A 27275-nucleotide genomic window follows, 5' to 3' on the forward strand; every position below is an offset into this window, starting at 1 on the left:
CAGGCCCATACCCACTGTCCCATCCTCAAACATCAGAGGCATGGAACATTTTATTCTAACATTATTATGATTGTTATTATTATGCCATATTCAACAATGGGTCCAATAAAAAGTAAAATAAATGTTTTTTTTTCCTGGAATGAAGACAGCCAGTAGGGGGGTCACCTTCTCTATCTCGTTGAATGACTGTAGGCTACAAAATATGAGCAGGTTGTACTAAGGGTCTGCTGGAAACTACAATTCCCACGGTTAGAAGGCCACTGCCGGATGTTCGTGTTGCACAAATTTGGCGCTGATCTATCCGGGTACTTCAGTCACTGCTTCCTTTCGCGCCGGGTAACCGGAGAGCTGTGCGTCCATGTGCGCAGTGACTGGGAATTGATAGACCTCTGAAATATTAAAATCCGAGCCGTAAACAGAGTTTTCATAATGGATCCTGAGTCTTTGGTCGAGGCCCTTCGGGGTACGATGGACCCCAATCTGCGGGAGGCCGCGGAGAGACAGCTGAACGAGGTAAAAGTTGAGATTAGCCGTTAATTGTGATGGAGGTTGTGGCGCGGTCTCGGATCGGGCCTCGGCCGTTCACAACATCAAGATGGTGCGATCACGCAGACTGGGCTCTGCTACCGTTACTTTGAGATCAACACCTAAATTGCGCGACTCGACAAGTATTCTGCCTCTTACGACCTCACTCAGACCACAAGTGTAGAGCCATTAGCATGAATAGCATTTTTTTATTACGATGACACACTCGTGTGCCAGTAACCAACGTCAACGTTAGCTTCATATTGAGCCAGCTGTGTCGCTAATGCTAAACAAGCTAACCCTTCTTGCCTAGCCGAAGAGATAATTGTTAGCTCGTCACACACACAGTTTCGGTATAGTTTTGACTAAATTCAGAGCTGACACGACACAATAATAATACGGCTGGTGTTTTAAACAACAATTGAAGCTTATTGAATGTGGGACATGTGCTAGTTGGCGTATTTAACAGCAGGACACTGATGCCTAGCCGTGTGGCTAATGTTAGCTAACTTCGCTACTTGTTGGAAGAGCTGCCATAGCTCCGATACATAGCTGCTGCTCACGTGTCACTGTGACAAGCCCTGAAGTAATGACATTCTTTAACAGCGGACTAAGATTAGCCAACTTTTCACTGTTGTTTGTTGTAGCCATACTCAGTATCTGATAGGTGACTTTATTGCTACTTCGTACAATAATATAATAAAATGAAGTTTAGTGTTAGCCGAGTTCCAGGCGAGCTAACGTTAACTAAGTTAGCAACAGTGTCTTGGTCGAGGCAACCGGACTGAGAGGTTAAAAAGTTGTTGTCTCTCCTCATGCGTCAGTTATGTTTTACTTTTGGCTTTTAATGATGTGGCTAATCACTAAACTTGTATAGAACATTTTTGTTTTCGCTAGCAAAATTATGTAAACTGTAGAAATTCACTGTCAAGACATTTAATGGTTGAGATAGAAAATGAACTGGATTACGTGAGGCTATGGAGTCAGCTTCTTTCTCTGTCATTCTGTCTTGATTGACACATAAAAAAATAAATTGTTGGTTAGTATGGATATTGCCCTACTTAGAACTTGAAGCCTTAGTGTCATTATTTTCAACAACTTCTCCCAGAAGATGTTTGAAGCTCACTGATTCTGACTGATTGCCTGTAGTGGTTACGGGGATTAAATGCATGCAGGTCTGTGAGACAATTGGCACTGAACAGTCGATCACACTGCCACGATTAAGCTCCACCGTTATTCTACATCTGTGCTCATGTAAGTCACTGATATTAAAATGGATGACTGTTATCAACTAATGCCTATTTTTTATTTATTATATTCATGGGTTAATCCTGTCAGAGCACACATGTTTAGTATGTTTTGCCCAAATTAAGTAACCCTTTTCCATGTTTATTTTTTACACACAAATATGCATTGATAGTGATGGATCACTTGAATGGCAAAGCTGGGAGAGTGTTCTTACATACCTGGCTGGAGTTAATCGAGTTGTGTATAGAACAAAAATTCATGTCTTCTGGAGGAGGATGGAGTAAATCTGTTGGTGTGCATAGTTTCTAAATACAGTGCTTTGCTTAGTCATAAACTCTGACTTTGTTTTTTTTGTGAAAAATGGCCAGATAAAAATTGACTAAGGCTTGACAAAATGCTTAAATACATTACAGGACCTCTTTAAAAATATATATATATACATTGGAGCTGCATTGTGGTTGAAAGCACACATTAAGGAAATACTGTAAATGCTGTTGGAGGAGCTCTGCATACCAGTATGATTTTGTTTTTTGTTTTTTAATCCCCTGCATAATTAACCGTCCACATGCAAACATCTGGTCATCTTGTAATTTATCACTTTTACAAGGTTCACAAAGACCAACCTAAAGCAGCTTTTAGTTCTGGAGGGGGAAATGACCCAGAAATATATGGATTGTAAACCTGACCATAGTCTCTTCACCATTTAATCATGTTTCAAATCAGAAAAAATTCTTGGATTTGTTATGCCAATTTTATTAGTCATAAAAGACCTGCACTGTTAAGGGTCACAGCTGGTTAATGTGAGCATCTGTGTTTATGAGAATAGTTCATTTGAACAACTCACTGCTGTTGTATCCACTGCCAGTTTGTACTTTTCTGACAGCTTTAGGAGCTGTAATGTACGCTGATGTTTTAAAAATGGAGCCCATAGGATTTCTTTGTTTTGTAAAAAATAATGTAAAAATGCAACAAAGCACGAAATTGTTTTGAAAAGATAACTATGCAATATCCATTTTTGTTGTCTAGTTATTTGACATAAAGCACCTGAAAGCTAAACATAATGTGCACTCAACTTGCCATGTCAAAAATACGACCTTCCCAGTTCCTTTTGATGGCAGCATATCTACCAAGTAGCTTAAAGCACATTACAGTAGAACACCATCAACAACTGGAAGTAGCTTTCATGCAGAACTGTGTGAAACCTACTTCATACAAAATAGTACGAAAAGTATTCCAAATGTTATTTCAGTGTCTGTAACCGGTTTATGTTGAGCTGTTTTCTGATCTACAGGGTCACACCCAGGTAAACTTTGTGTCCACTCTGCTGCGTGTCACCATGTCTGATCAGCTGGATTTGCCTGTCAGGCAAGCAGGTGAGTCCAAACTTTGACATGTGAATGTAGTTCTACAGTTTGCAAAAGATGATGATATATTAAACTAGAAGGAGCGTAAAACCAGCTCTGCATATGTTGTTAATGTTGAAAGTGTGCTTTTGAGAGAATCACTCAAAATAAAGATTCAATCCCTGCTATCTGGTGTTGGGACCAGCACATGTTTTGAGTCAACTGATTTGTCTAATGATATTTGGATGGAGAATGACTTTAAAAGCTGAGGTGGAGTCGACACAAACAGGTGCTAGATGTGCCATGGTAAAAACAGCATGATGCAAAGTAAAAGCTGTTCGCCCAAACCGTCTAAAAGCAAATACACTGGTTAGCTGATAACATTTTAACACATTTATCATTGGGTTAAATTAATGTAGTAAGTGTATTGTCTGCTTACACTTTTTCACACTTGTTTAGAAAATTAAATTGCCCTTTTCTATTTTCAGTGTTGCTGTTTTATGTGTTGATAGGTATTGTTATTTTAAAACGATGCTATGACACACAGTCCTTGCTTTTTTTTTTCTCCCCTTGTATCAACTGGAGCCACACAATGTTACCTAAACACCCTGGCACTGTGTGATTTACCACTTTATCCTGCATCTGACTCCAATTTTGTCAGATTGCATTATATGAGAAATAGACTAGATATCATCCATGATCCCAAGTTAAACAGGTCACTTATGTAATAGTTTTAAAAAGATAATTTAGCGGCGATACATGATTCACACTTGTGTTTTTGTGAGGTTAAAGTGCCACGCTGAAGTGCAGTGGACACGTGGAGTTGGTTAAATATAGCTTGTTTTGCTTTAGTCAAAGCTGCTCTGTGAGGAAGGTGTCAGTGGTGGGAAAAATCAATGTTCGAAGTTAAAATCTTGACTAAAGTTGCTGCAGAAAGTACACAGATAGTATGTGAATCATTGTGTGTCCACCTCCCAAGTTTTCATAGCTGTGCTAGCAAATTAAGCTGTTATAGAGCTGTGCTTAGGTGCAATAAATTACTTTTCCAGCTGTAGGAAAAATGTCTGACGGTGTTTAGAGCAGAATAGAGGAGGAGTAGCTCCTCCAGACTGAATAATATCACTAGTGAAGCTGATTACAAATGTACGTTATCTTAATTTATTGTATTGACACTTCGTCAATCACTTAGGCTGGTCAGATTGTTATTCGTTTAGTTTCTGTCTTGCTTGATGTTGGTAGGCAGCACAACATAAGAAATGCTGTCATTTTTTTTGTGTGGAAACAATCACTCTTCTTTTTATGATTTTATTTGACAGTTCTTACATAATTTTCAGTGAATAGATTGATCAAATGCATTAAAAGTAGTTGTTTTGTAACACACTGTCTCTTGTCGGCATGATTGAATGTGGGTTTGAGTTGTATTTGAGTCAGAATTGGCAGCATGTTCAGTATGTGGTGAGTTTTTGAGATCTCTGCCTCTGAGATTTCTGCTGCCAACCACATACAAAGAGGGTAAATTAAATTTTATGTGTGATAGTCAAAGCATTGAATAATGACATTGCTGTCAACAATTAATATGTTGCTGTTGAGTTTTTAGTCTTTTGCCTTTGAGGACCACAAATTAAATTCCATTCACCTCAATTGTATTCATGTGTTAGCAGAAAGAAGTTACACCTTTTTAAAACACACAAAACATATTTATTTTTATTTCAGATTACCTTGACTTTGAGTAGATTCAAGGCCTTTTGTATAGATAAAAAACACAAGTGATGGTATACTTGAGGTCACTGGTTGTGTAATTTTGTTGGCACACAGTATGTGATTTTAAACAGACACTAAGGTAATTTTAGATGTCAGTCAGTCCCCACAGTATTAATACATGTTCCTGCTTATAGACTGGAGCTGCAGTTTACTGATGTTGACAAACACAAAATTGTCAGGCCGTGGTGTGTTATGCTGGAGAATGACTAAAAGGAATAGCCAAGTTTAATCAAGCACTACTCTTGTCATACCTGAAGTGGGTATTTTACCATATTTGTTCACCCATTTCATGTTTTCTCTTAATTTGGCCTTTTTTGGTCATTTATTAAGCTTGCAGCCATTTCACTCAGCTAGTCATTTTCAAGATGTAATTTTCCTCCTGTCCATGAATCTAATTTATGTGGCAGGTTCTTAGTGGTTTTGCAGTGTTGGGCGATAGTGTAGTTGGTGGTCATAGGCGGAGGGGAGGGGGTTTAATGCTCTGTCAGCATTGATAGGCTGGATTATGATTGCCTCGCCAGCGGTGTAGACATTTGTGTCAGCAGTCTGACGTCCGCCTCCCAGCCCTCACTCCTCTGCTCCCTCAGATGCCTCTCCATGTGAGCCACAGGACTCAGAGTGGGGCCCCACATTGTAGATGTGAACCCAGCTGACACCCTTGTGCCACATTCAGAACTACTGAACTACAGGGGGAAGTATTGATTTCTGCAGCGTAGGCTTTAAGTGGTTCTGAATTTACACTACTGTGTTGTACACAGTTGTAAGAATGTAAATTCAGTCAATGTAATGGGTGCACATTTGGGAGTTGCATGAAGTTGTTCACCAACTGAATTTTTGTTTTTTAAAACATAATTTGTAAAAAGTTACTTTGATACTCGAGTAAAAGAGGCTTGCAGATTAACTAATTAAGTATCAGAGCTTTTTGATTTGTCAAACTTCAAATCAATATGATTAATACAGCAACAAAATTCTATTCATAAATCATGTTTTTCAATATCCGGGTCACAAACCTTTCAAACTGAAATTTACATGTTTTTGTATCAAATAGATAAATTGAATCTCAGTTTTGCTTTTAGATGAGGTGCACTCACATGGCAGTCTCAACTGGCTGCTTAGTCATGTGACTTTCTCCACCTTGTATCATTGTTTTATAAATAAGCTAATTGACTAAACACTAGTGTTATGGGCAAATAGTAGTAACCAAATATGTCTGCATTTTAGTGATGTTTGTCAGCATTTGTATATTGTGGTGTCTTTTTTTTTTAAAGTTTGTTATGTGCCACAAAGGGTTGACCCTTGTGTTTTCTCTCTCTCTGTCAAGGTGTGATTTACCTTAAGAACATGATAACCCAGCACTGGAGTGATGGAGACGGTTCAGCCACAGAGACCCCTGTCAATAACATCCCTGATGAGGACAGGCTGTTCATTCGAGACAACATAGTGGAGGCCATCATCCACTCCCCCGAGCGCATCAGGTAACCACACAGCCTGCTGGCTGAGTGGAGTGACGAGCTCAGGAGATTTTGTCACTCTCTTCCACTTCACATCCAGTATTCTGTCTCTTTCTAAATCCCCTAATCTAAAACCGCCCTTTTGAACGTGTCAGGGTCCAGTTGACAACATGTATCCACCACATGATCAAGCATGACTACCCCGGCAAGTGGACGACCATCGTGGATAAGATTGGCTTCTACCTGCAGTCAGACAACAGTGCAGGATGGCTGGGCATCTTGCTTTGCCTTTACCAGCTAGTCAAAAACTATGAGTAAGTTGGCGTTCTCAATCTTAGTTTTATCTTGTATTATAACACATGAAGCCATGTTAACATTGTACGTGTGTGAAACAGATATAAGAAGCCAGAAGAGCGTCAACCTCTAGTGGCTGCCATGCACATCTTCATGCCCATGCTGAAAGAACGCTTCATCCAGCTGCTCCCTGACCACTCCAGTGACTCTGTCCTCATACAGAAACAGATCTTCAAAATCCTCTATGCCCTCTTCCAGGTAATTTCACAGCACCTAATGTCTTCTCTTTAGCTGGGGTCTTCTTTCGCTACTTGGATTTGGATGGATTGTGTTTATTGCTATTTGGTGATGGTAATCTTCACAATATTTTCAAAAACATTTACTCTTAAAGTTGTGCTCAGCCAGTGTTAAAGGTTTTGTTAATTGAAATCAGTATTTTATTCTTAAATCTATAATACCCCCTTTTGGCATGAACATACATATCTAAATATCTGGTCTAATTAGAGTGATATTTATTTTTTGTTTGTCTCCACAGTACAATCTCCCCCTGGAACTCATCAACAGACAGAACCTGACAGAATGGATGGAGATCCTGAAGACAGTAGTGGATAGAGATGTGCCTCCAGTAAGGAGACGAAATTAATTCATGCAGCACTAATATTGCCATCACTCCTTACAAACAGTTTTCTTCAAGCTGACAACATTGTCCTTGGTCTGTACAGGAGACAATGCAGATAGATGAAGATGAGCGGCCTGAGCTGCCATGGTGGAAGTGTAAGAAGTGGGCCCTTCACATCTTGGCTCGGCTGTTTGAGAGGTAAAAATCCAATAATTGTTCCCTTATCTTGCTTGATAAATTGTTTAAAAATGTTTAACAAGAACATTAACATTATTAAATTGTCCTTGCAGGTATGGAAGTCCAGGCAACACAACCAAAGAGTACGCAGAGTTTGCTGAACTTTTCCTCAAGGAATACGCAGTTCCTGCTCAGCAGGTAAGACTCTGTCTGACTGGAGAGCTGCTGCTTTCAGTACGCCTTTTGAAATGTGTGTCTTTTGGAGTGCACCTCACACATGTAAGGGCTTTTCTTTGTGCATTTGTCTACTAGGTTCTGCTGAAAGTCTTATACCAATACAAGGAAAAGCAATACGTGGCTCCCAGAGTACTCCAACAGACACTCAACTACATCAACCAGGGCATAGCACATGCTCTGACGTGGAGAAACCTGAAACCACACATCCAGGTATAAATACAGCATGCTTGACTTTCCAGAAAACATTTCACAATACTGTATATGAAAAGTCTTAGATGTTAGTTGTGCAATAACATTTATGAAACTTTATTTGTTTGATGGACTGTCAGTGGTTGAAGCATTAAGCTAAAGCACAGCCAATTGGTATTGGTTCAGCCAACACATGAAAGAAGCGGTACGAAATGAAAGTCAAGTCTCATATTATATGTTATTACATGTTATATCACAGTTTAAAACCCATTCTCAGGTGTAACAATCTGCAGTGGAAGCTCGGTAGCTGTAGTTATTTGAAAGTGTGTAATACTTTTACAACAAATGTGTGTTGTAACACAAACCATGTTAATGCAACTCCCTGATTGTGACTTCTTATTTTGTTTTTCAGGGCATCATTCAGGATGTGGTTTTCCCCCTCATGTGTTACACAGACAGCGATGAGGAGCTGTGGCAGGAGGATCCTTACGAGTACATCCGCATGAAGTTTGGTAAGCAGTGGAAGTTGGTGCCTGTAATCCAAAATGAATCCTGTGCACCAGTGATGGCTAACCATTTATCTGTTCTCTGCTGTCCCCTTTAGACGTATTCGAGGACTTCATCTCTCCAACAACAGCAGCCCAGACTCTCCTCTTCACTGCCTGCAACAAGAGGAAAGAGGTGTGTTGAAATTATTATTTTGCGGTTAATTTACTTTAAACTTGATTTGTTTTAGTTAAATAAAAGTTACCATGATGCCTAGAGAATAATCCAATATGATGATGTTGTTCTGTTTAGGTGCTGCAAAAGACAATGGGCTTCTGCTACCAGATTCTCACTGATCCCGCCTCTGACCCCAGGAAAAAGGATGGCGCCCTCCACATGATTGGCTCTTTGGCTGAAATCCTGCTGAAGGTAAACAGCTCAGCTGGCTTGTTTGCGCTACTTCTTTGACCGTTCCTCTTTTCTACACACAGATTAAAAGACATGATTTTGAGCAAAACGGGTGTTGAAAGTCCTGCTTGCTGAACCTTGTTACAAATGTTCATCACTCCTTCCTGTTTTTGCCTTGACTGCCCTTGTGAGCATTCAGTCGTACATGATGGTCTGTAACTGGGGCAGGGCATGATTTTTGCAGAAGTTGGTTTAGCTACGGGCTATTAGAAATGGCGAAAACTATTGTGCCTACTTACTGGCTTGGCAGGCTTTGTTTTGTTGAAATCCATTTTTAATATTTCATGGATGTGAACCAAATATTCAAGCACTGATATTGTAGAGTTGTCATTTACCAATTTACCCAAATTCAGCCTGAACAGCCTCTCTATCAAACAAGATGTAGAAGAATATTTCTTAAAATTGAAAATGATAAGTGTTGTAAATTGTGTTTGGCTGCCTTGTGAAACTTGACCGTTTTTATTTCTTTCTCTTCACAGAAAAAGATTTATAAGGACCAGATGGAGTTCATGCTGCAGAATCATGTCTTCCCCCTGTTCCGCAGTGAACTGGGCTACATGCGAGCCAGAGTAAGTGATCATTTCCGCACAGACGGACATACAAGTGGCTTTGAAGTAACACAAGCTGGTTTTATTGTCGCAGAACTTTTGCTTTTGTATGTAATGCCACATTTTCTTAACCTGTTTTCTCATAGGCTTGCTGGGTGCTGCATTACTTCTGTGAGGTGAAGTTCAAAAGTGACCAGAACCTGCAGACAGCTCTCGAGCTGACCCGCCTTTGTCTAATCAATGACAACGAGATGCCAGTTAAGGTGGAGGCTGCTATTGCCTTGCAGGTTCTCATCAGCAACCAGGAGAAAGGTGAGCAAGTAAAGTCATGCAGCATGTGTTTTACTGACTGCAAATTCTACAATATTTCTTTTTAAGAATGTGTAATTTAGTAGCTGTTTTCTCTGAGTGTCCAAATTAACTTGTGTGGTGTATTTTTTATGTTATTTTTTTAGCCAAAGAATACATCACCCCCTTCATCCGGCCAGTGATGCAGGCACTCCTGCACATTGTCAGGGAGACAGAGAATGATGACCTCACCAATGTCATACAGAAGATGATTTGTGAATACAGTGAAGAAGTCACTCCAATTGCAGTGGAGATGACGCAGCACTTGGTAAGCAATCGTTAAAGAGGCTACATGTTTGTCGTCTTTTCACATGATACCATTACTGAGTGGCCAAATAAACTCCCCATATGGCTGCTATGACTGAGGAGAGCTGCAAACCCAAGAGAAAAATATCGAAGTCATCGAATTCGAAAATGATCCATACTAGCATGACAAACAGATTTAATTCAGATGGAGTACGAGTAATCCAAGAAGAAACAATGGTCTGATTAAAAACTACATAGCCAACTTAAGGTACCAGGATTATAATTGTCTCGCTAAATTACCAAATTTCTCTTTAGCCATCAGAAGTTGATGCAGTCACTTGCTCTGCAGCTCTTTACCATTTTAGCAGTTTTCCATTTTTTTCCACTGATGGCAGATGGTGAACGTTGTTGGCCACTCAAAGTGACTGGCGAGCTTGGTGTATAGTGATGTCACATGCATACCCTCTATATTGCTTTTTAGAGAAAGCTACGATCAAATTTAGTGTTCTGTTTCTTTTACTTAATAATGTGGAAATCAGTCAGACTTCAAGCCTGATGGTGAAATGCATGGATACAAGACACAGTGTCCACAGACACAGTCATAATAGGCTCTTTGTTCGCTCCCTGGCAGGCGATGACGTTCAACCAGGTGATTCAGACGGGGCCTGATGAGGAAGGAGGAGATGACAAGGCTGTGACGGCCATGGGCATCCTCAACACCATCGACACATTGCTAAGTGTGGTGGAGGACCACAAAGAGGTTAGCAGCATAGCCACTAAGTATGCTGCCCACACACGCATACACAAAAACTCTCCTGGCTGATCACTCAGCTCGGTGCCACTTCATCTGCAGAAGCAGCTCTGGTCTGCTGTAGTGTTCCTGCCAACACACTTCAGCCACCCACCAACTCCTGGGAACACGCTCTGTTCTCACCATGTTCAAAATGACTCAGAGGCTGAGGCAGACGCTAGAAATAGTGCCGGGGCACGCTGCCACCATGTCTGCCGAAACATAGGACTGCTAGTGCTCGAAGCCAAGTAGCTGTTAGATTTGACCAAGCGTTTCTTCACACTGAGAATTTTTGATTGCATAACAGTTCAGTAGTTTAGGTTTCAGTTGTGTACGTCACTTTGCTACAAAGAATTGGAATTACTTTTATTTGACCAGTGAATTTGGGAGACAAGGAAATTGAACATGTTCAACATTAATGATGAGGAGGTGCTTATACTCATTGCTTCTAGGTGATTTGACTCAAAATAATTTACTCATTCACTAAATTCATAGGTTGTTCCATACCATGTAGCAAGCATAGTTAATCAATAATGGAATCAGTTTGAATTTTTAAAAAATGGACATTCAGTTTTTTACAGTTATAATATTTGAAACATTTGGTTAAAATATGTTAACAGTTTTGTCTGACCCATTTTAAATAGTTTCTCAGCAGCATACTGTGTATATAACACTAAATAAGTGCTTAAGAAATGCAATCAAGAAATTAAGCCTTGTGTTAGATGATACACCACAATATTTGTAGTATAGGGAACATGCTGTTAAGAAGAAACTATACGAAGCTTTTATCACGACGGCTTTCTCTCCTGGAAGTTATTCCATTGATTAAACCCTCAATTATCCCTCTTGTTGTTTCAGATCACTCAGCAGTTGGAGGGCATCTGTCTACAGGTGATAGGCACTGTGCTACAGCAACATGTACTGGGTAAGCAGGACTGGTCCTTCCTGTGCTTCCACATTGCACCTGCATGTTGCACTAAAATTTTCTGTCTGCCCTAGAGATAACCTATTGATAATAAACAAACTATGTTTACCTCCAGTGACTCACTTTTCTCTGTCTTTTTTTTTTTTCTTTTCCCAGAGTTCTACGAGGAGATCCTCTCCTTGGCCCACAGCCTGACCTGCCAGCAGGTGTCGCCACAGATGTGGCAGCTCCTTCCACTGGTGTACGAAGTCTTCCAGCAGGATGGATTTGACTATTTCACAGGTATGTGCTTGGTTAAGAACCAGTGCTTGCTTTCAGATGAAAATGCTTAGTAGGTTTTTGTGAGGTATAAAGATTTTAAACTGTAAAACAAAAAAGGGACACCTGTCTGGGATCCATACTCTGTAACAGCCAATATCCTGAGTTTAAAGAGAAAACGTGGGGATTTGTTTTGCTATAAAAAGTAAATGTGTTTCTGTTTCAGATATGATGCCTCTTCTTCACAACTATGTCACAGTTGACACAGATACACTCCTATCTGACACCAAATACCTGGAGATCATCTATAGCATGTGCAAGAAGGTAAATTGGTGCAGTCGATAACACTGCGTTTTCAAGCTAATTATTTGTGGTGGTTGGGAGGTTTATCTGACTGTGTCACTTCACACAGGTCCTGACAGGTGATCCAGGAGAGGACCCAGAGTGCCATGCAGCCAAGCTGCTGGAGGTGATCATTCTACAATGCAAAGGTCGTGGCATTGACCAGGTCGGTATCTAATGTACATCTCAAACTGATAAGGTGAAGAGATGCAACTATAGAGACTTAATACATCTGCAGGATGCATGCATTCCTGAATTTACAATTCTTCTAATGTGGTGTTCGTGACACACACTTTTGCTCTATTGAAGATGAACCTGTTGTTGCAGGTTGTGCCCTTGTTTGTGGCTGCTGCATTGGAGCGTTTGACGCGGGAGGTGAAGACCAGCGAGCTCAGGACTATGTGCCTGCAGGTGGCCATCGCTGCACTTTACTACAGCCCCCCTCTTCTCCTCAACACTTTGGAGAATCTACGCTTTCCAAACAACACTGAGCCTATCACTAACCACTTCATAACCCAGTGGCTCAAAGACGTTGACTGCTTCCTTGGGTAAGAGTTTCAGTATCTTGACAGTGCAAATTACCACTACAGTGTCAGATTTAGAAACCATCAGGAGCAGGTCCTGACGGTTTCTAAATCTCACAATAAATGTCTTGACCCTGGTTTTAGCAGAAGTCACTAGTCACTAGCACAAGTGCCATTCTTGTCAAATTAAGATAAAATAATCCTTTATTAATCCCTCAGCGGGGAAATTTGCGGCAACTATTAATAATTTCTTTAATTTCAACAAATGCTGATCGCTGTCTTCAAACTGTTACATAGTATGAAGAGCAGCCAAAGTTATCAACTAATTGTTCTATCAGCTATAATTTCACTTTCACTGACTTTTTGTTCCCCTCACAGCCTACACGACAGGAAGATGTGCATTCTGGGACTTTGTGCTCTCATCGACCTCGAGCACAGGCCTCAGGCTATCAACCAGGTGGCTGGCCAGCTTCTTCCAGCAGCCATCCTACTGTTCAACGGCCTCAAGAGGGCGTACGCCTGTCGAGCAGAGCATGAGAATGATGAAGATGACGATGATGAAGATGGGGAAGATGAGGATGACAATGGTAAGGCATAAGTGTTTTGATGTACTCCGTGTGGCAACAGCCAAGTTGTGAATTAAGTGATGTTGAAAGGTGTTCCCTTCACTTTGTAGCTGAGCTGGGCAGTGACGAGGATGACATCGACGAGGAGGGCCAGGAGTACCTGGAGATGCTGGCGAAGCAGGCAGGAGAGGACGGAGATGATGAGGACTGGGAGGAGGACGATGCTGAGGAGACGGCACTTGAGGGCTACACTACAGCTGTAGATGACGAAGACAACTTAGTAGACGAGTATCAGATCTTCAAAGCCATACTACAGAGTAAGGCGACCAAAGCTTGTGCTAATCACTCTCCTGCAAAATAAAAATGAAATGTTTCAGTAAAACAAATTGTGTCCATGTTGCACATCAATCACTAATCTCACTTTACTGTGACACAGATATCCAGACCCGTGACCCAGCATGGTACCAGGCACTAACACAGGCCCTTGACGAGGACCAGGGCAAACACCTTCATGACATTGGCACACTTGCAGACCAGAGACGGGCAGCACATGGTGAGCACCAGCAGAGAATGTACCTCAATATTCCCATTAAACTCTGATGCTGCACTTCAGTCTGACAATAAAGCAAAGTTTTTTACATGCTACCATTTCCTGTTTTTTTGTTATCAATACTTCATCTCCTTTCATCTATACATTTACCTGGAATAAGAGTAGCCTTTACCAATTACCAATCACAGCCTAGAGCATTGAAATCAGCGGCTGTTATGCCTTTTTTTATAGGCACAAAAACACAAAGAAAATAAATATGTTGTAATGTTTTTTTTGTTTGTTTTTCTTGTCACATTTCCCATCTCCTTCATTTCCTCTTTTTTTTTTTTTCTTCCTATATTGTTGACTAATAATGAAGCCAAAAAAGTGTTGATCACACAGGGGGCAATAGTTGAAGCTGTGCCAGAATTTGCAGTGTGGTCTGGTTGTCTTGTAGCCAACCTCGCAAACCTCAACACCTGAGCTGAGAGCAGCAGAGGGTGAAGAAACCCCAAGAGAGGAGTGTATTTTGGGGATACCTTGTTTCCATTTCAGTTAGATTGACAGTCTTAACTCAAAATGATGTACTTAAGTTTGTAAAACTTTACATTCTGTGGACAATAATGCAGGGAATAAATATTTAAAAGCCTTATTCTTCAGATGGCAACGTTCAAAATGGCCAAGTTTTAGGTGGCGGTCTAGCACCAGCTGTGTAGTAAATGAACGCGCTCCCTTTTCATGTTTGATTTTTAAGCACTGTTGCTTATTATCTAATTACAGAATCCAAGATGATCGAGAAACATGGCGGGTACAAGTTCACAGCGCCAGTGGTGCCATCTACTTTCAACTTTGGAGGCACTGCTCCAGGAATGAATTGAGTCATCTGTTCTACTTTTTATTACTCTGTGACTGATTGTAGTGAAGTGAAAAAAGCTTGTGTTGTTCCCTTAAGTAGTGGTTCCAGAACTGGTTCTTCTCAGTCATTCTTCAATCTGTCAAATGGGAAAGAGCACCAGAAGATGTGGGAAAGCAACCAAAATGCAACCAATGGCTGGGGAAAACAAACCAAGAACTTGAGCACGATGCAAGAGAAGAAGCTCTGAACAACGTTGTCTTCTGGAGCCCAGTGTGGAAGGGGATACCATGATGGCAACTCTTTTTTGTTTTTTTTTCCCACTTAAACAAAATTGGGGGATTAACTGTTAGAAATTGATAATGGGACTAAATATTTCATTATCACTGTTGTGGCCAAATGGCTGTAATATGATTATACCTCTGGTAGTGGTGATATATACGTTATTTTCTGCATAAACAAACTCATGTTTATGTACATACAAGCCAAGGTTATTGATTTTTCAAGTAGCCTTGAAAAACAACCAGAGGCATTTGTAAGGTGTTAACAGCTGTATTCATATGTAGCATATTGGATACTTCATAGCACTATGTGATGCCTGATCTCTGTAAATTAATGACTAGCACTTTCATATTGTTCAGGTCTCCTAGCCTTCTGTATCAGACTGCAAATTTTTTAAATTGAAGACTATTTAAAATGAAAACAGCTGTAACTTTGTTACTTTACAAGCGACTTCTGTAATGGCTGGTTGTCATGCATCTGGTTACAGAGTGGATCGGTGGGCAACTCGGAAACATTATTGATTTCAGGAAAAAAAGAGAATGCTCTTGGTGTTCAGTAAGGCTACAGGACATGTGTTTTTGAGCACTGACAGTACAATTGAATACATCATTGAAGCATGTACAATTGGACTTATCGTGAAGGTCTCAAGCTTTTGGTTGGTGTATGGATGAACCATCTATATATACAACAACATATTAAAAAAAGAAAAAAGCTAAGGGAATTCGTGACCACGAGTTATTCCTTATACAGGCACATTTGTCTCCTGCTTAATGAATTTATTTTATAAGTTATTGGTTAATGACTGTCCACCAGAGTGCAGTGCTCTCCTGTGATCACAGGATCACAGTTGTGTTTTTTTGACTTTGTCCTAGACTGTATTTATGCACACTAGCCTGCTTAGAAGCTTTGGCCCTCCACGCATCAGCTCTGAACGGAAGAACAAAATCTAATCAAAGAATCACTGGGACACTTTGACAACTTGATCCTAACGTTTTCCTCGAGTCAGAGACAAGCAGCCCTGTGAGCCGTCCAGCAACCTGTAGAGAGAGACAACAGGCACTGGACACAATAAACAATACAACCGCATTGCATTATAGAGCAGTTTGATTAAACCCATAAACCAGTCTGGATAGACATTTTAACTGTGTCTCAGTAGGAAAAGCACAGGTCTAAATAATATAATGAACAATGGCTGAATTCCATTTACCTGCTCAGGGTCCTGGTATTCTGCATGTTATGTCACTGTCATGGCTTACTGAGACACTTGAATAAAATGGAGCCATCAATGTGAATAATAAAACCTGTGCTGCTATTCTGACAAGTCAAAATGTCTGCTGTGAAAAAGGCCCATTACCAAACACACATCAACTGACATGATGCCTTAAAGTGGTATTACCTACTCATGTGGCCTTGTTTTGTGTCAAAGTAGAGTTTTAAGACCTTCAGTATTTTATTTTTCTGTGTATTAATGTGTTTGATCAGTTTACCACAAGGCAAATCTATTATTGTGGCATAGAAAAACTGCACACATTGCATAGAGAAGGGGAGGAACAGGGGTTAATAGAGGCCTGACAGCTCAGGTTTGCCCTGGGCCTCACTACATTAGTTTAACGTTAATAATAATGTTTATTATTAATTTGGCTATGCCCAAAATGCTTGACTTTGGTCAATTTGATAGAGTTTAAAGGGCCGGTTGAGCCAAATACAAATATAGTAAAAGTGTCCTACTTGGCATGCAGCAGCATTGGAATGTAAGTAAGTACATTTACTCAAGTACTGTTTGTACGTACAAATTTGAAGTACTTGTACTTTACTTGAGTCTTTTCTTTTCATGCCACTTCCAAATATCTTCTCCATTACACTTCATGTGAAAACACTTCATGGCTCCAGCTTCTCACTTGTGAAAGATTTGCTGTTTTCCTTATTATTTTAATTAATCTTTGATAGTGTTGAGGTTTGGACCGTTGGTTTGTTAAAACAAGCACTGTGAAGGTGTCACTTTGGGCTCTGAGCTGTTGTGACGGCATTTCTCACTCTTTTCTGAATTCTTACAAACCAAACTATGAATCGATTAATGGAGAAAATAATCAGCAGATGAATCAATTATGAAAATAGTCATTAGTTGCAGTCCTTTACGGAATAGTTAAAAATGAACCCAAGCAACTAAAACAGTAAAATCCTACTTTTCATTAATGCATGATAAATAATAATCACATCATATAATATATAATAGTATTCTTATGCATTGAGTACTTTTACTTAAAGTATATTTTCCTGATTATACTTACATACGCTTACTTATAACAGAGTATTTTTACAGTGTGGTATTAGTACTTTTACTTCAATAAAGCGTCCGAATACTTCCTCCACCACTGGCATGCGGTTAGCGTTGGTGGTGCATGACGGGAGAACAGCCCACACTGATTTAGTGGCTCTGTCAGCGAGTTGAAGTGATGAAACTAAACTGGTGTAAACGTTATGTGGCGCTGTCACCTCACTGCCGCGACACCAACAGGACGCTTGTGTTTGAGAGGCGGACAGTTAAACCTCACAGACACAAAGTGAGACACAGACGTCCTCTGGCCCCGCTGAGAGACAAAATGTGGCTTCGAGATGAGCTTTTGAAATCCATATGGCACGCATTCACAGCCCTGGACGTGGATCAACGTGGAAAGGTTTCCAAATCTCAGTTAAAGGTGCGTTTCACTTCTGTTTTCGTTGTGTTGTGTGTTGTGTTGCAAAGTCCAGACGCCATCGTGGATGAACAGACACTCAAACTAACTGTCTAACTACTCCGTCAACGTTTGTAACGTTACTTTTCAACCCTACGTTACGTTTGTATGTAACGTCAACGGTTGACGTTCCAACGTTCCCTGCGGAGTAAATTAACGGCTACATCCATGACATCTCCTGAATGTCACTTGTTTTCTTCACGCCGTAACGTTAGACGTTTTGTGTACTTCTATGATAAATTTACGATTAAACTGCATTTTATTGTGTAGTGTAAGTTAGCAGTGGTGGAAGGTAAGTATATGTACTCACACCCAGTACTCATATCTTTATCTTTCTAAAGTAGTTCTGTAAAAATACTGTTACAAGTAAATGTCCTGCATTCAAGATTTCACTCAAGTAAATGTACAAAAGTATTAACAACAAACTGTACTGAAAGTATTGAAGTTGTTTTAGTTGTTGGGCAGAATAGTCCCTCGCAGAGAGTTATTTTATTATTGTATTCATAATATTACTGATGCTTTAACGTGTAGCTAGGCCCAAGCAGCATTTTAATGTTGCGGCTGGTGGAGGTGGAGCACATTTTAACTGCTTTATATACTGTTGGATAGTTTAATCTACAGCACAGTATCGTATTTTAGAAATGTATCATGTGTTTTGTTTGTAAAATCTCTATTTGTAAAGTAACTAGTAACTATAGCTGTCAGACTAAAGTATGAGTACCTCAAAATTGTTCTTAAGTACAGTATTTGAGTAATGTACTTAGTTACCTTCCATGTCTGTTCATAGTACAATTTTGAGTGCACTCTTGAGGTTTTACTTAGTTAGCGTTATTTTCATTGTGCTTTCATTTTACTACATTTCAGGGCAAAGTATTGGACTTTTTTCATACATTTTGCAGTTATGTTTACCAGCTATTTTGCCGATTCAGTTTTTACATACAAAACACATGATGTATCTAGCCTATTGTTACAGATTAAGATTGTTAAATTATAGTATGTACCTCTAGTTTAGCTTCAGATACAACATTAAAATACTGCTTAAACATTCAGCTGTTATTAATTATCCAGTAATATAGATTATTACTTTATTTTTGCTTGAGTAAAATTTGAATGCAGGACTTTTATTTTTAATTGAGCAATTTTATATTGTTGCATTGGTACTTTAACTTAGAGTGCACAAGGGATTTATACCATCACAATGTATATTTTTGCTATATAAGAGCTACTGCAGAGATGCCAATATATTGTGTTACACTTTATACACTACACCATTCATTCACGTGTGTGCTGCATGTTAAGAAGAATGTAAGCATCTTTAATCCACTTCTCTTGTTGTCAAAGAAACTGTTTTACAGCCTGTTTTACTGAAGCAACAGCCAGAGAGAGGTGGTGTTTTGCTGTATGACAGTCTGGGCCTGAGTGTGTTTGCCTGCTGGGTCTGATGTCTATGTGCCTAGCCTGACAAAGACACAGTCTGACTTCAAGGGTCCTGCAGGGTTTTTCATCTCTCACATATGCTCTCTCTCAACACTGCAGAGTGGCCAGGAAAACTGTAAAAGTCCCTATTTTTGGAGATGTATTTATGGTCTTTATATCACTGTGATGGCCACCATCTATCTGCCACCACACTTTGGACTGTCAGAGGAAACTGATTGCAAGTGGAGGTTATTAGAATTGAATGTTGGTCCTTGTTGATGTGAACAAACAATTCAGTTTAACTGTACAGTCAAAACAGTCCTGGGTGTAGTCCCCCACTAACCAGTAGAAATAACCTTTAGTCTAAAGTTCATCTCAAGAACAGAAGTAACGCTTGACCAGTGATGCTTGTGGATGTCAGCAGCAGGTTCTTGCATGTGCAGTAGCAACATCTGAAAACTGTGAGACTAATGTGTGTGTGCGCGTGTGTGTGCGTGTGTGGTGTGTGTGTGTATATATATATCACCCGCAGTACTTATGTCTTATGGTAGTATCTAATTCACATTGAAATTGTGGTTCTTTAGGTGCTGTCTCACAGCCTGTGTACAGTGATGAAGGTCCCTCATGACCCGGTGGCCCTTGAAGAGCATTTCAAAGATGATGACAAAGGGCCTCTGTCCAACCAGGGCTACATGCCGTACCTCAACAGGTTTATTCTTGACAAGGTGGGGACAAAGATGCTGAAATTGCTGCAGGAGATTGGGAGGGTCTTGTGTTTTTAATTCAGTCAACATGCTATAATTTGCCACAACGATAACTTGGGCTGGGTATTGTTTGACATTTTTTTATTCTGGTGCCAATATGATACCTGAGTTTCGGTGCTGATACCAAAACTGTATTTATTTTCCCCATATCTTTATCTTCACAGCTATGCAGTGATCTAAACACACTTCCAAAAAAGGTTGAATACATCGGTCTTTGAAGTCTTTACTGGAAACAATTATGAAACTGCGAAAACATTATTGGACAACAAATTCAGTGATAGTGATTACAAATCAGACAAAGATGAGATTCCATGGACAAGAGCTGGACCAAAGATAAAGATAGATAAGGAAGAAGAAGAAGAAAACATGTGTTGGTACAGTAACAAGGAAACTGGATTCACAAAAGCACAGACTAGCTGACAAATTACTCACTGTCAGTTTTCATTTTCCCTCATGCCATTAAGAAACAGTCCACAAGAGTAAAAGTGAAAAGAGGAAAATACATTTAGCAAATAACAGTTAGCCCAACATTAAATCAAGTTTCAGAAATGTTGTTTTAGCAGAACATTAGTCTAAGCCAGCTAGCATAATGGCTAGCTTGGTTAGCAGTAAACTGATGTCAGGGAAACAAAATCACAAATCAACAGCTATGATATATATAATAATAAAGTACCTACAGATAATCTCCTGATATTAGGGGAGTAGATAATCTAGTCACTGATGTGACAAAAGGCTGGATGTAACTCTGTTACATTGAACAAATTTTATTTAAATAGCCCAATATCACAAATTTGCCTCAGGCAGCTTTACAATCTGTGCAGCATATGACAGCCTCTGACCTTAGATACTCGATTCGGATGAAGAAAAACTCCCCAAAGAAACTCTTTAAACAGGGAAGAAAATGGAAGAAACCTCAGGAAGAGCAACAGAGGAGGTATCCTTCTCCCAAGTAAACAAGATTACAAATGTGACCAGACATTCGATTGCCAGTTTTTGGTATTTGCCAATTTTCTATATATGGTGCTTTATAGCTCTTATTTAGACGGAATGTTGCACTTTGCCATGAACAGCTCTCGAAGACTAAAAAGCTAACTAGACAACAATAAAAACAGAAACTTCTCTGTTGAAGAGTGTATGGCACAATCTTTACTGGTTTGCTCTATAGGAGAGGACCCAGTTGTACCCAGAGTAACAATGTGTGTTGTCTGTTATTGATTAATTGTTAGTATAATAAATGTTATTGAAACGAGTAGATAAAATGGGCTACATCCTTATGCGGGGGGGGGGGGGGGGGGGGTCTTGTCTCTGATAGAGTTCCTGTTGCTTAGCGAGCACAAAGAAATACACATCTGTTGAACTGTTATAACACGAACTCTCATGTCAGTTAGTAAACTACTTGAGTTTCACTCTTTGTGCTTGGAAGCTGTTTTCTTGCCTTCCTCTCGTCGGCTCTGACTTGAATAAAAATGAGGCATTTAATTACATCAGGTTTGTACCTCACATTCTGCAGACTGGAGGTTTTGAAAGGAGACAAACACCAGCCTCCTGCTTAGCATTTGTAAACACATTGGCCTCACTGGTGCTGACCAGTTTGACTTTGACTCTGACTGAGCGCTGCATTCTTATTCACAGGTACAGGAGGATTTTGATGTACTGGAGTTCAACAAGATGTGCTGGACACTGTGTTACAAGAAAAATATCTGCACTAAGAATCTACTCTTCTCAGATGACGATGCTTTCAAAGTCTGGTGCATTTTCAACTTTCTGTCAGAGGACAAATACCCTCTGGTCATCATTACTGAAGAGGTGAGATCCTTACACAGTTGACAAACAGGAAGGAGGATTTTAACCATCCCCTCCACCACACATGGTTTTAAGCTCTTTTGTCTGTCCATCTCTGTAGATCGAGTACTTCCTGCGAAAGCTGACGGAGGCCATGGGGAGCGGATGGAGTGAGGAGAAGTTTGCAGATTACAAGCTGCAGCTGAACACAAAGAGGAACTGCCTGACTGCCTGGGAGCTGATTGAACTGTTGGGAATGGGTTACTTCAGCAAGGGCATGGACCGCCAGACCTTGTCCATGGGCATCAATGAGGTCTTCCAGGAACTCATACTGGATGTGCTCAAGCAGGTTAGACAGGACACTGATCTCTCTTTTACTGTTTCAGTTTGATTTACACAAAAAAAAGAAGCCCTGAGTTGAAAGATTTGTTACAGTGCACTCACAGCAATATGCTTTACGAGCAGCAGCTGTTACTGTACAGGCTGCCCTAACCCTGCAGGTACTACTCAGGGCTAAAGAAAGACATTGAACCCATGTTTTGATTTTTAGTAGACAATGTGCAATTATAATATTCTCCCAAATAAAGCATTATTATCTAAAGGTGACTGTAAGCAGGGTTAGTGCATTAATAATAAGACATTTACATAGATATACATACATTATTTTGTTAGACTACCATCATTATAGAAGGCATTATAATAGTATCATTTATTGTTTGGTTTGACAGAAACACAGTTATTACAATAATAAATATACTGTATATACTACAACCACTATATAACAGTAGCTGATCTCCTCATTTGGAATAATTCACATATTCATTTTATTAGTGATAATATAAACACAATCATACTCAGTCACCTTAATGCATAAATGTGCACATTTGTAATAAAAATAGATTTTACTGAATCTACTCCACTCTAATGCTTGATTAGTATATGTTACATCCACAGTATGTTATGTACATATATCCCATGTGCAAATGAATCCGTTTCTTGCTCAATTGATTATCTACATAACTTAATATGTGAGGTATATCACAGTGGTTATAAGAGAATGATTACAGGTGTCTTTGTTCACCTCCACACTGTGTGTTAAAGGGATACATGATGAAAAAGGGCCACAAAAGGAAGAACTGGACCGAGCGCTGGTTTGTCCTTCGACCCAACTCGCTGTCATACTACATCTGTGAGGATCTTGTGGAGAAGAAAGGAGACATCATTCTGGACCGAAACTGCTGTCTGGAGGTTCACAGTCCAGCTGTGTAGTTTTGTTTATGTCAGGATGTGTTGTTATCTGTTTGTAGTATGTAATATATAATATGTAAGTAGTGCTGTGTCGACTAATCATCTGTTCATTATAACGGACACTTTCCGAAGGATTTAGTGTGATGTGACAGAGCGCGCCATCTTCTTTTTCTCTCCTGCAGTCTCTGCCAGATAAAGAAGGGAAGAAATGCCTGTTTATTATCAAGTGCTCTGATAAAAGCTTTGAGATCAGTGCATCGGATAAAAAGAAAAAGCAGGAATGGATTCAAGGTATTGAGGAGTCATTTTCCGCTCTCTAACTGCCTCGTCGTCATTGTCTCTTTATTTTCTTTATCTCTTTTGAATTTCTTAAATGTCATAGCTAGAGATTCAATGGTGCGTCTGTTGTCAGATTGTTGTGGCGGTGAATGAATCATTGACACCCCTCTCGCTCCGTCTCGCGGCAGCTATTCAGACGTGCATACAGCTGCTGAGGTTGGGGCTGCCGTCTCCTCACCGCGAGGCCCGGCTGAGGCGCAGGGAGCTGCGGCAGAGGCAGCAGGTGGAGGAGGAGGACCTGGCAGACAGGATGAAGCAGCTCCAGGCGGCCAATGAGAACAAACAGAGACAGCTGGAGGCCATGAGGAAGGTACTGCTCCACGCTCTTAAAACTTCAAAAATGGACTTTGAGAAGGAGGCCTTGTTGGGTCCAGTCCTTGTCAAGCCATGTTGCCTTCAGAGAACACTTCTCAGATATATTCAAGTAAACAATCTTATCTCTACTCTAAGAAGCTCTTACCTCCCTGCTATAACTCCATTACCAGAAAGAAACAAAGACTTTTTGTCAACTTCCCTTTATTTGCACACATTCTGGTTTAAAATAAACGAAACGCCAAATTGATTAAAAGGAAAAAGAGATGATGCAGCAGAACATTCACAGCGAAAAGGGAAGCAAAACCTGCTGTGCTATGCAAAATCGTATGTATCAGTCAGGGACACCTGCGCCTAGCGGAGGGCCAGGCGTGTGAAGTCGATTGTTTCAGAGCTGCAGCAGACTATTGATGGCTTCTCACTTCTCTTTTTACTCTGCCAGGTGGCTTTTTTTCAAATGTCAAAACCACATTTATCTTTACATTACTGTATACTTGGATGCTTCTGAATACTTCTGCTGAATACACCCTCTTATTAAGTGAAATATTATAGAAGAGACTACAAGGAAAGAGTTAAGTTGCTATTATTCTCAATTATGTGACCTAAAGGAGAAACTGAACCACAGATTCCTCCTCAGCCAACCTAAGCTTCTGTATTAAGTCCTGTTTGGCTTCAAAGGATTTCCCCCTTGTAGCCTGATGCATCCTGCAGCCAGGCAGAGAAGTAACAGCTCTTTCCTCTTTTGTGCTCCACAGAAAATGGAAGAGGCTGCGGCTAAAGCAGCGACAGAGGAGCACAGGAGGAAGAAGACTCAGTCAGACCTGCAGGATCGCTACAGACTGGACCTGGAGAGAGAGAAAATGGTAACTACTGTGTCCGAGTCTGCCTCCCATAACGCTGCTCCTTTGTCCTGATCATGTGGGCTGATAAGTGTGACATATGTAGTGACACATGGTCTTGTCAAAAGTTCAGAGAGAAAACTAATGAGTCTGGTAAACTAAGACTGTCTTTTTATTCTATTTTTATTTTCGTATTAAGTCACCATCACCCGTCTGTGGCAGGAAGGTTCCAGGAAACACAAGCTAAAAAAAAGTTAAAGTGATAAATCCCATGATGTTGAGTCTTCTTTTGTCTGGGTCTCAGATGCACCGACTTATTAATCATCATCTTCAGTGACTAAACGGATAAATACTTTTGTAAGAGAAGAAAAACGTTATCTTTTCATTGCAGCAACACATAATCGCTAAAGCTAAAATACAGCAAATGTCACGATAGTGTCAAATGTGAAGATTTGTTGTTGACTTGTGCGCCATTGCTGTGTGTCTCATTCAGGTGCGTCAGCAGATGGAGGAGCAGGTGGCTCAGAAGTCCAGTGAACTGGAGCAGTACCTGCAGCGCGTCCGGGAGCTGGAGGACATGTACCACCGGCTGGAGGAGGCCTTGGAGGACGAGAGGCAGGCCAAGCAGGATGAGGAGGCCATGCGCAAGCTGCAGGCCAGGTCTCAGACAAACACACGCATACACACATACGTACAGTATGTGAATAAATACAGGAAGTAAACACAGTAATATGAGCACCTGTGAAATACCCTCACAGCAGACAGTGTGTAGTCTGTGGGATTCCTGCCAGATTTTACTGTTCAGGATTATTTACCCATGTGTTCTGGCTCCAGCTCCTCATTTCCCTTTCTTTCTTTCTGAATAGGAACTAAGTGAGTAAATTAGACAACTTGAAGACATTTTAAGCATCATTGCTGTATTTTCCATCACAGGCTGCTGGAGGAGGAGGCAGCAAAGAGGGCAGAGTTGGAGCACATCCACCTGCAGCAGCAGAGGGCGCTGTCTCAGACCGAGGCCGAGAAGCAGGAGCTGGTGGCCGAGCAGCTGGCCAAGGAGAGAGACCTGCAGGCAGCCATGCTGCAGCTGGATAGACTGGAGAGGGAGCGGCACGGAGCGCTGGAGCAGTACGAGGTCAGGTCACGCATGAGGAGCTTTACACTGGTCTGAAAACTCTATCTTCTCTACCCAGTAAAGTATGTTTGAATTCTGTTTCACATTTGTGGCATTTTGTTGATTCTTGTTGGATGATTCTTATTAATGATGGTTATTTTTCAAGATTATTTGTTTGATATTAATATATATATATTAAGTATATCAGATGTTGACAGTAGAAATGGCAGACAGGAAACAGTAGGGGCAAGATAAGCAATAAGTTAACATTACAATACTAGACAGTTACTAATGATGACACATTAGTTCATCAGCAGCTGCTCCCCCTGCTGGCCGAACTGTTTCTACTGGCTCAAAACGTCCTTCATCCCATTAACCCACCTGTCTCCTCTCAGCTGACGTCTCCTCACAGTCTATACGATCTGATTCTCTCTTGTCTTCCTCTTCCACGTCTTCCTCTTATACAGGAGGTGTCAAGGAAGCTTGAACGAGCAGCTAACAAGACAAAGACATGGAAGGACAAGGTGGCCAAACATGAGGGGCTGGTGCGTCTCATCCAGCCAGGTAGGGAAATTAATTAAACATAAACTAACATTACGCATGTGTATTTGACCGGCATTTAAGAACTTTGTGCATTAAGTTCGTGGAAATTATGCTTCTTGATGAGGTCTCATTTATAAAAACACCAGAGTGAAAGTTGCAGCAAGGTACAACATATAAAGCCAAAACAGCAAACAAATTCTGCTTTCTGACCAGTTTATTATTAGCTCAGATTAAATTCAACTTTATTGTCACCGCACACATGAAGTACAACATCCATCTTTATAAACTGTATCGCTCCATTCTCTCTTTTTTTTGGTCTTTCAGGTCATAAAGGACCTCAGAGGATCAATAACTGGGGTCCGGCTTCATTCACCGACGCTGAGCTGGAGCTGAGGAAGAAGTCGTGGCAGGAGAGGAAGAACCAGGGGGCTCAGGCTCAGTGATCGCCCACCACGACAGATGGATCACACACTGATGAGGAAGACTCATCCTGTAATTACCAGGAGCCCAAACTGTCACATTCGAGGTCTGAAGAGGTTTGATAACGTACTGAGTTACAAGAGCCAAGAAAAGTGTTTGACTGGTTAGATTTAGGCTAGTTTTTTAAAGAACAGCTGGAATTAACTGCATTTTGTAACAATATTTCATATTTTCATTTAGTTTTTATTTTGCTCAGTTGAATTTAGTCTTTTGTAATTTTAGTCTGTCCTTTCTGATTTCATGCGTTATGTTTAATTTAACTACTTTGCAGCTTTCTCATGTTCTTGTTTTTGACATAAACTTGTTGTAAATGTAAATGTAGCTCTTTACTGACATCCAGCAGAGTAAAACAGTAGATACCTTTTCTTTTCTTAGCTTGGTTTATTAGATAAAAGAAAATAAAACACCATCTATTTTTTATGATCGTGGAGGTCTGTTTTCATTTCAGAGGTCAGAGGAGAGGCTGTTAAGGCTGTTAAGCCAGCTGCCTACTTTTCTTTCCTTTATTTGGGGTTCAGACATGACGCAGAGTGTCCACCAGGTGTCGCTGTATGAACAGCATTCTCAGTAAGTTATAAACTGAGCTACTGCAGGCGCATGCAGCAGCTTCTAACAGCAAAACACTGACAAACACAATCTTCTTTTGTTTAAGTGCTAGAAAACACTGCACGGACAACATTTTTAAGACGTTTGAGGAGCC

General features: G+C 40.4%; 2 protein-coding genes across 3 annotated transcripts; both read left to right on the forward strand.

Moving 5' to 3' along the window:
* Positions 1–341: 341 nt before the first annotated feature.
* On the forward strand, positions 342–15725 carry ipo7 (importin 7). Its single transcript, XM_070931175.1, has 25 exons — positions 342–513; positions 3065–3146; positions 6199–6352; positions 6484–6642; positions 6724–6880; positions 7158–7247; positions 7345–7439; positions 7532–7616; positions 7731–7865; positions 8257–8356; positions 8449–8525; positions 8643–8759; positions 9278–9367; positions 9493–9658; positions 9802–9962; positions 10572–10700; positions 11589–11655; positions 11812–11937; positions 12140–12237; positions 12326–12421; positions 12583–12803; positions 13158–13366; positions 13456–13662; positions 13782–13898; positions 14655–15725. Exons 1-25 carry the CDS (start codon positions 430–432, stop codon positions 14750–14752), a joined length of 3120 nt encoding a protein of 1039 aa, XP_070787276.1. The 5' UTR covers positions 342–429; the 3' UTR covers positions 14753–15725.
* A 1797-nt stretch (positions 15726–17522) lies between these two features.
* LOC139283705 (switch-associated protein 70-like) lies at positions 17523–26993 on the forward strand. 2 transcript variants are annotated; one of them, XM_070903732.1, is made up of 12 exons: positions 17523–17705; positions 19742–19882; positions 21554–21727; positions 21825–22052; positions 22805–22951; positions 23134–23242; positions 23419–23600; positions 24358–24465; positions 24935–25101; positions 25375–25573; positions 26020–26116; positions 26420–26993. In XM_070903732.1, the coding sequence occupies exons 1-12, from the start codon at positions 17610–17612 to the stop codon at positions 26536–26538; spliced, it is 1767 nt and encodes a 588-aa protein (XP_070759833.1). In that variant the 5' UTR covers positions 17523–17609; the 3' UTR covers positions 26539–26993. The 2 variants fall into 2 exon arrangements, with proteins under 2 accessions (XP_070759833.1, XP_070759841.1); XM_070903740.1 differs by lacking the exon at positions 21554–21727.
* Positions 26994–27275: the final 282 nt, after the last annotated feature.

This window comes from Enoplosus armatus, chromosome 1, assembly GCF_043641665.1.
Source record: "Enoplosus armatus isolate fEnoArm2 chromosome 1, fEnoArm2.hap1, whole genome shotgun sequence".
Classification (NCBI taxonomy): domain Eukaryota; kingdom Metazoa; phylum Chordata; class Actinopteri; order Centrarchiformes; family Enoplosidae; genus Enoplosus; species Enoplosus armatus.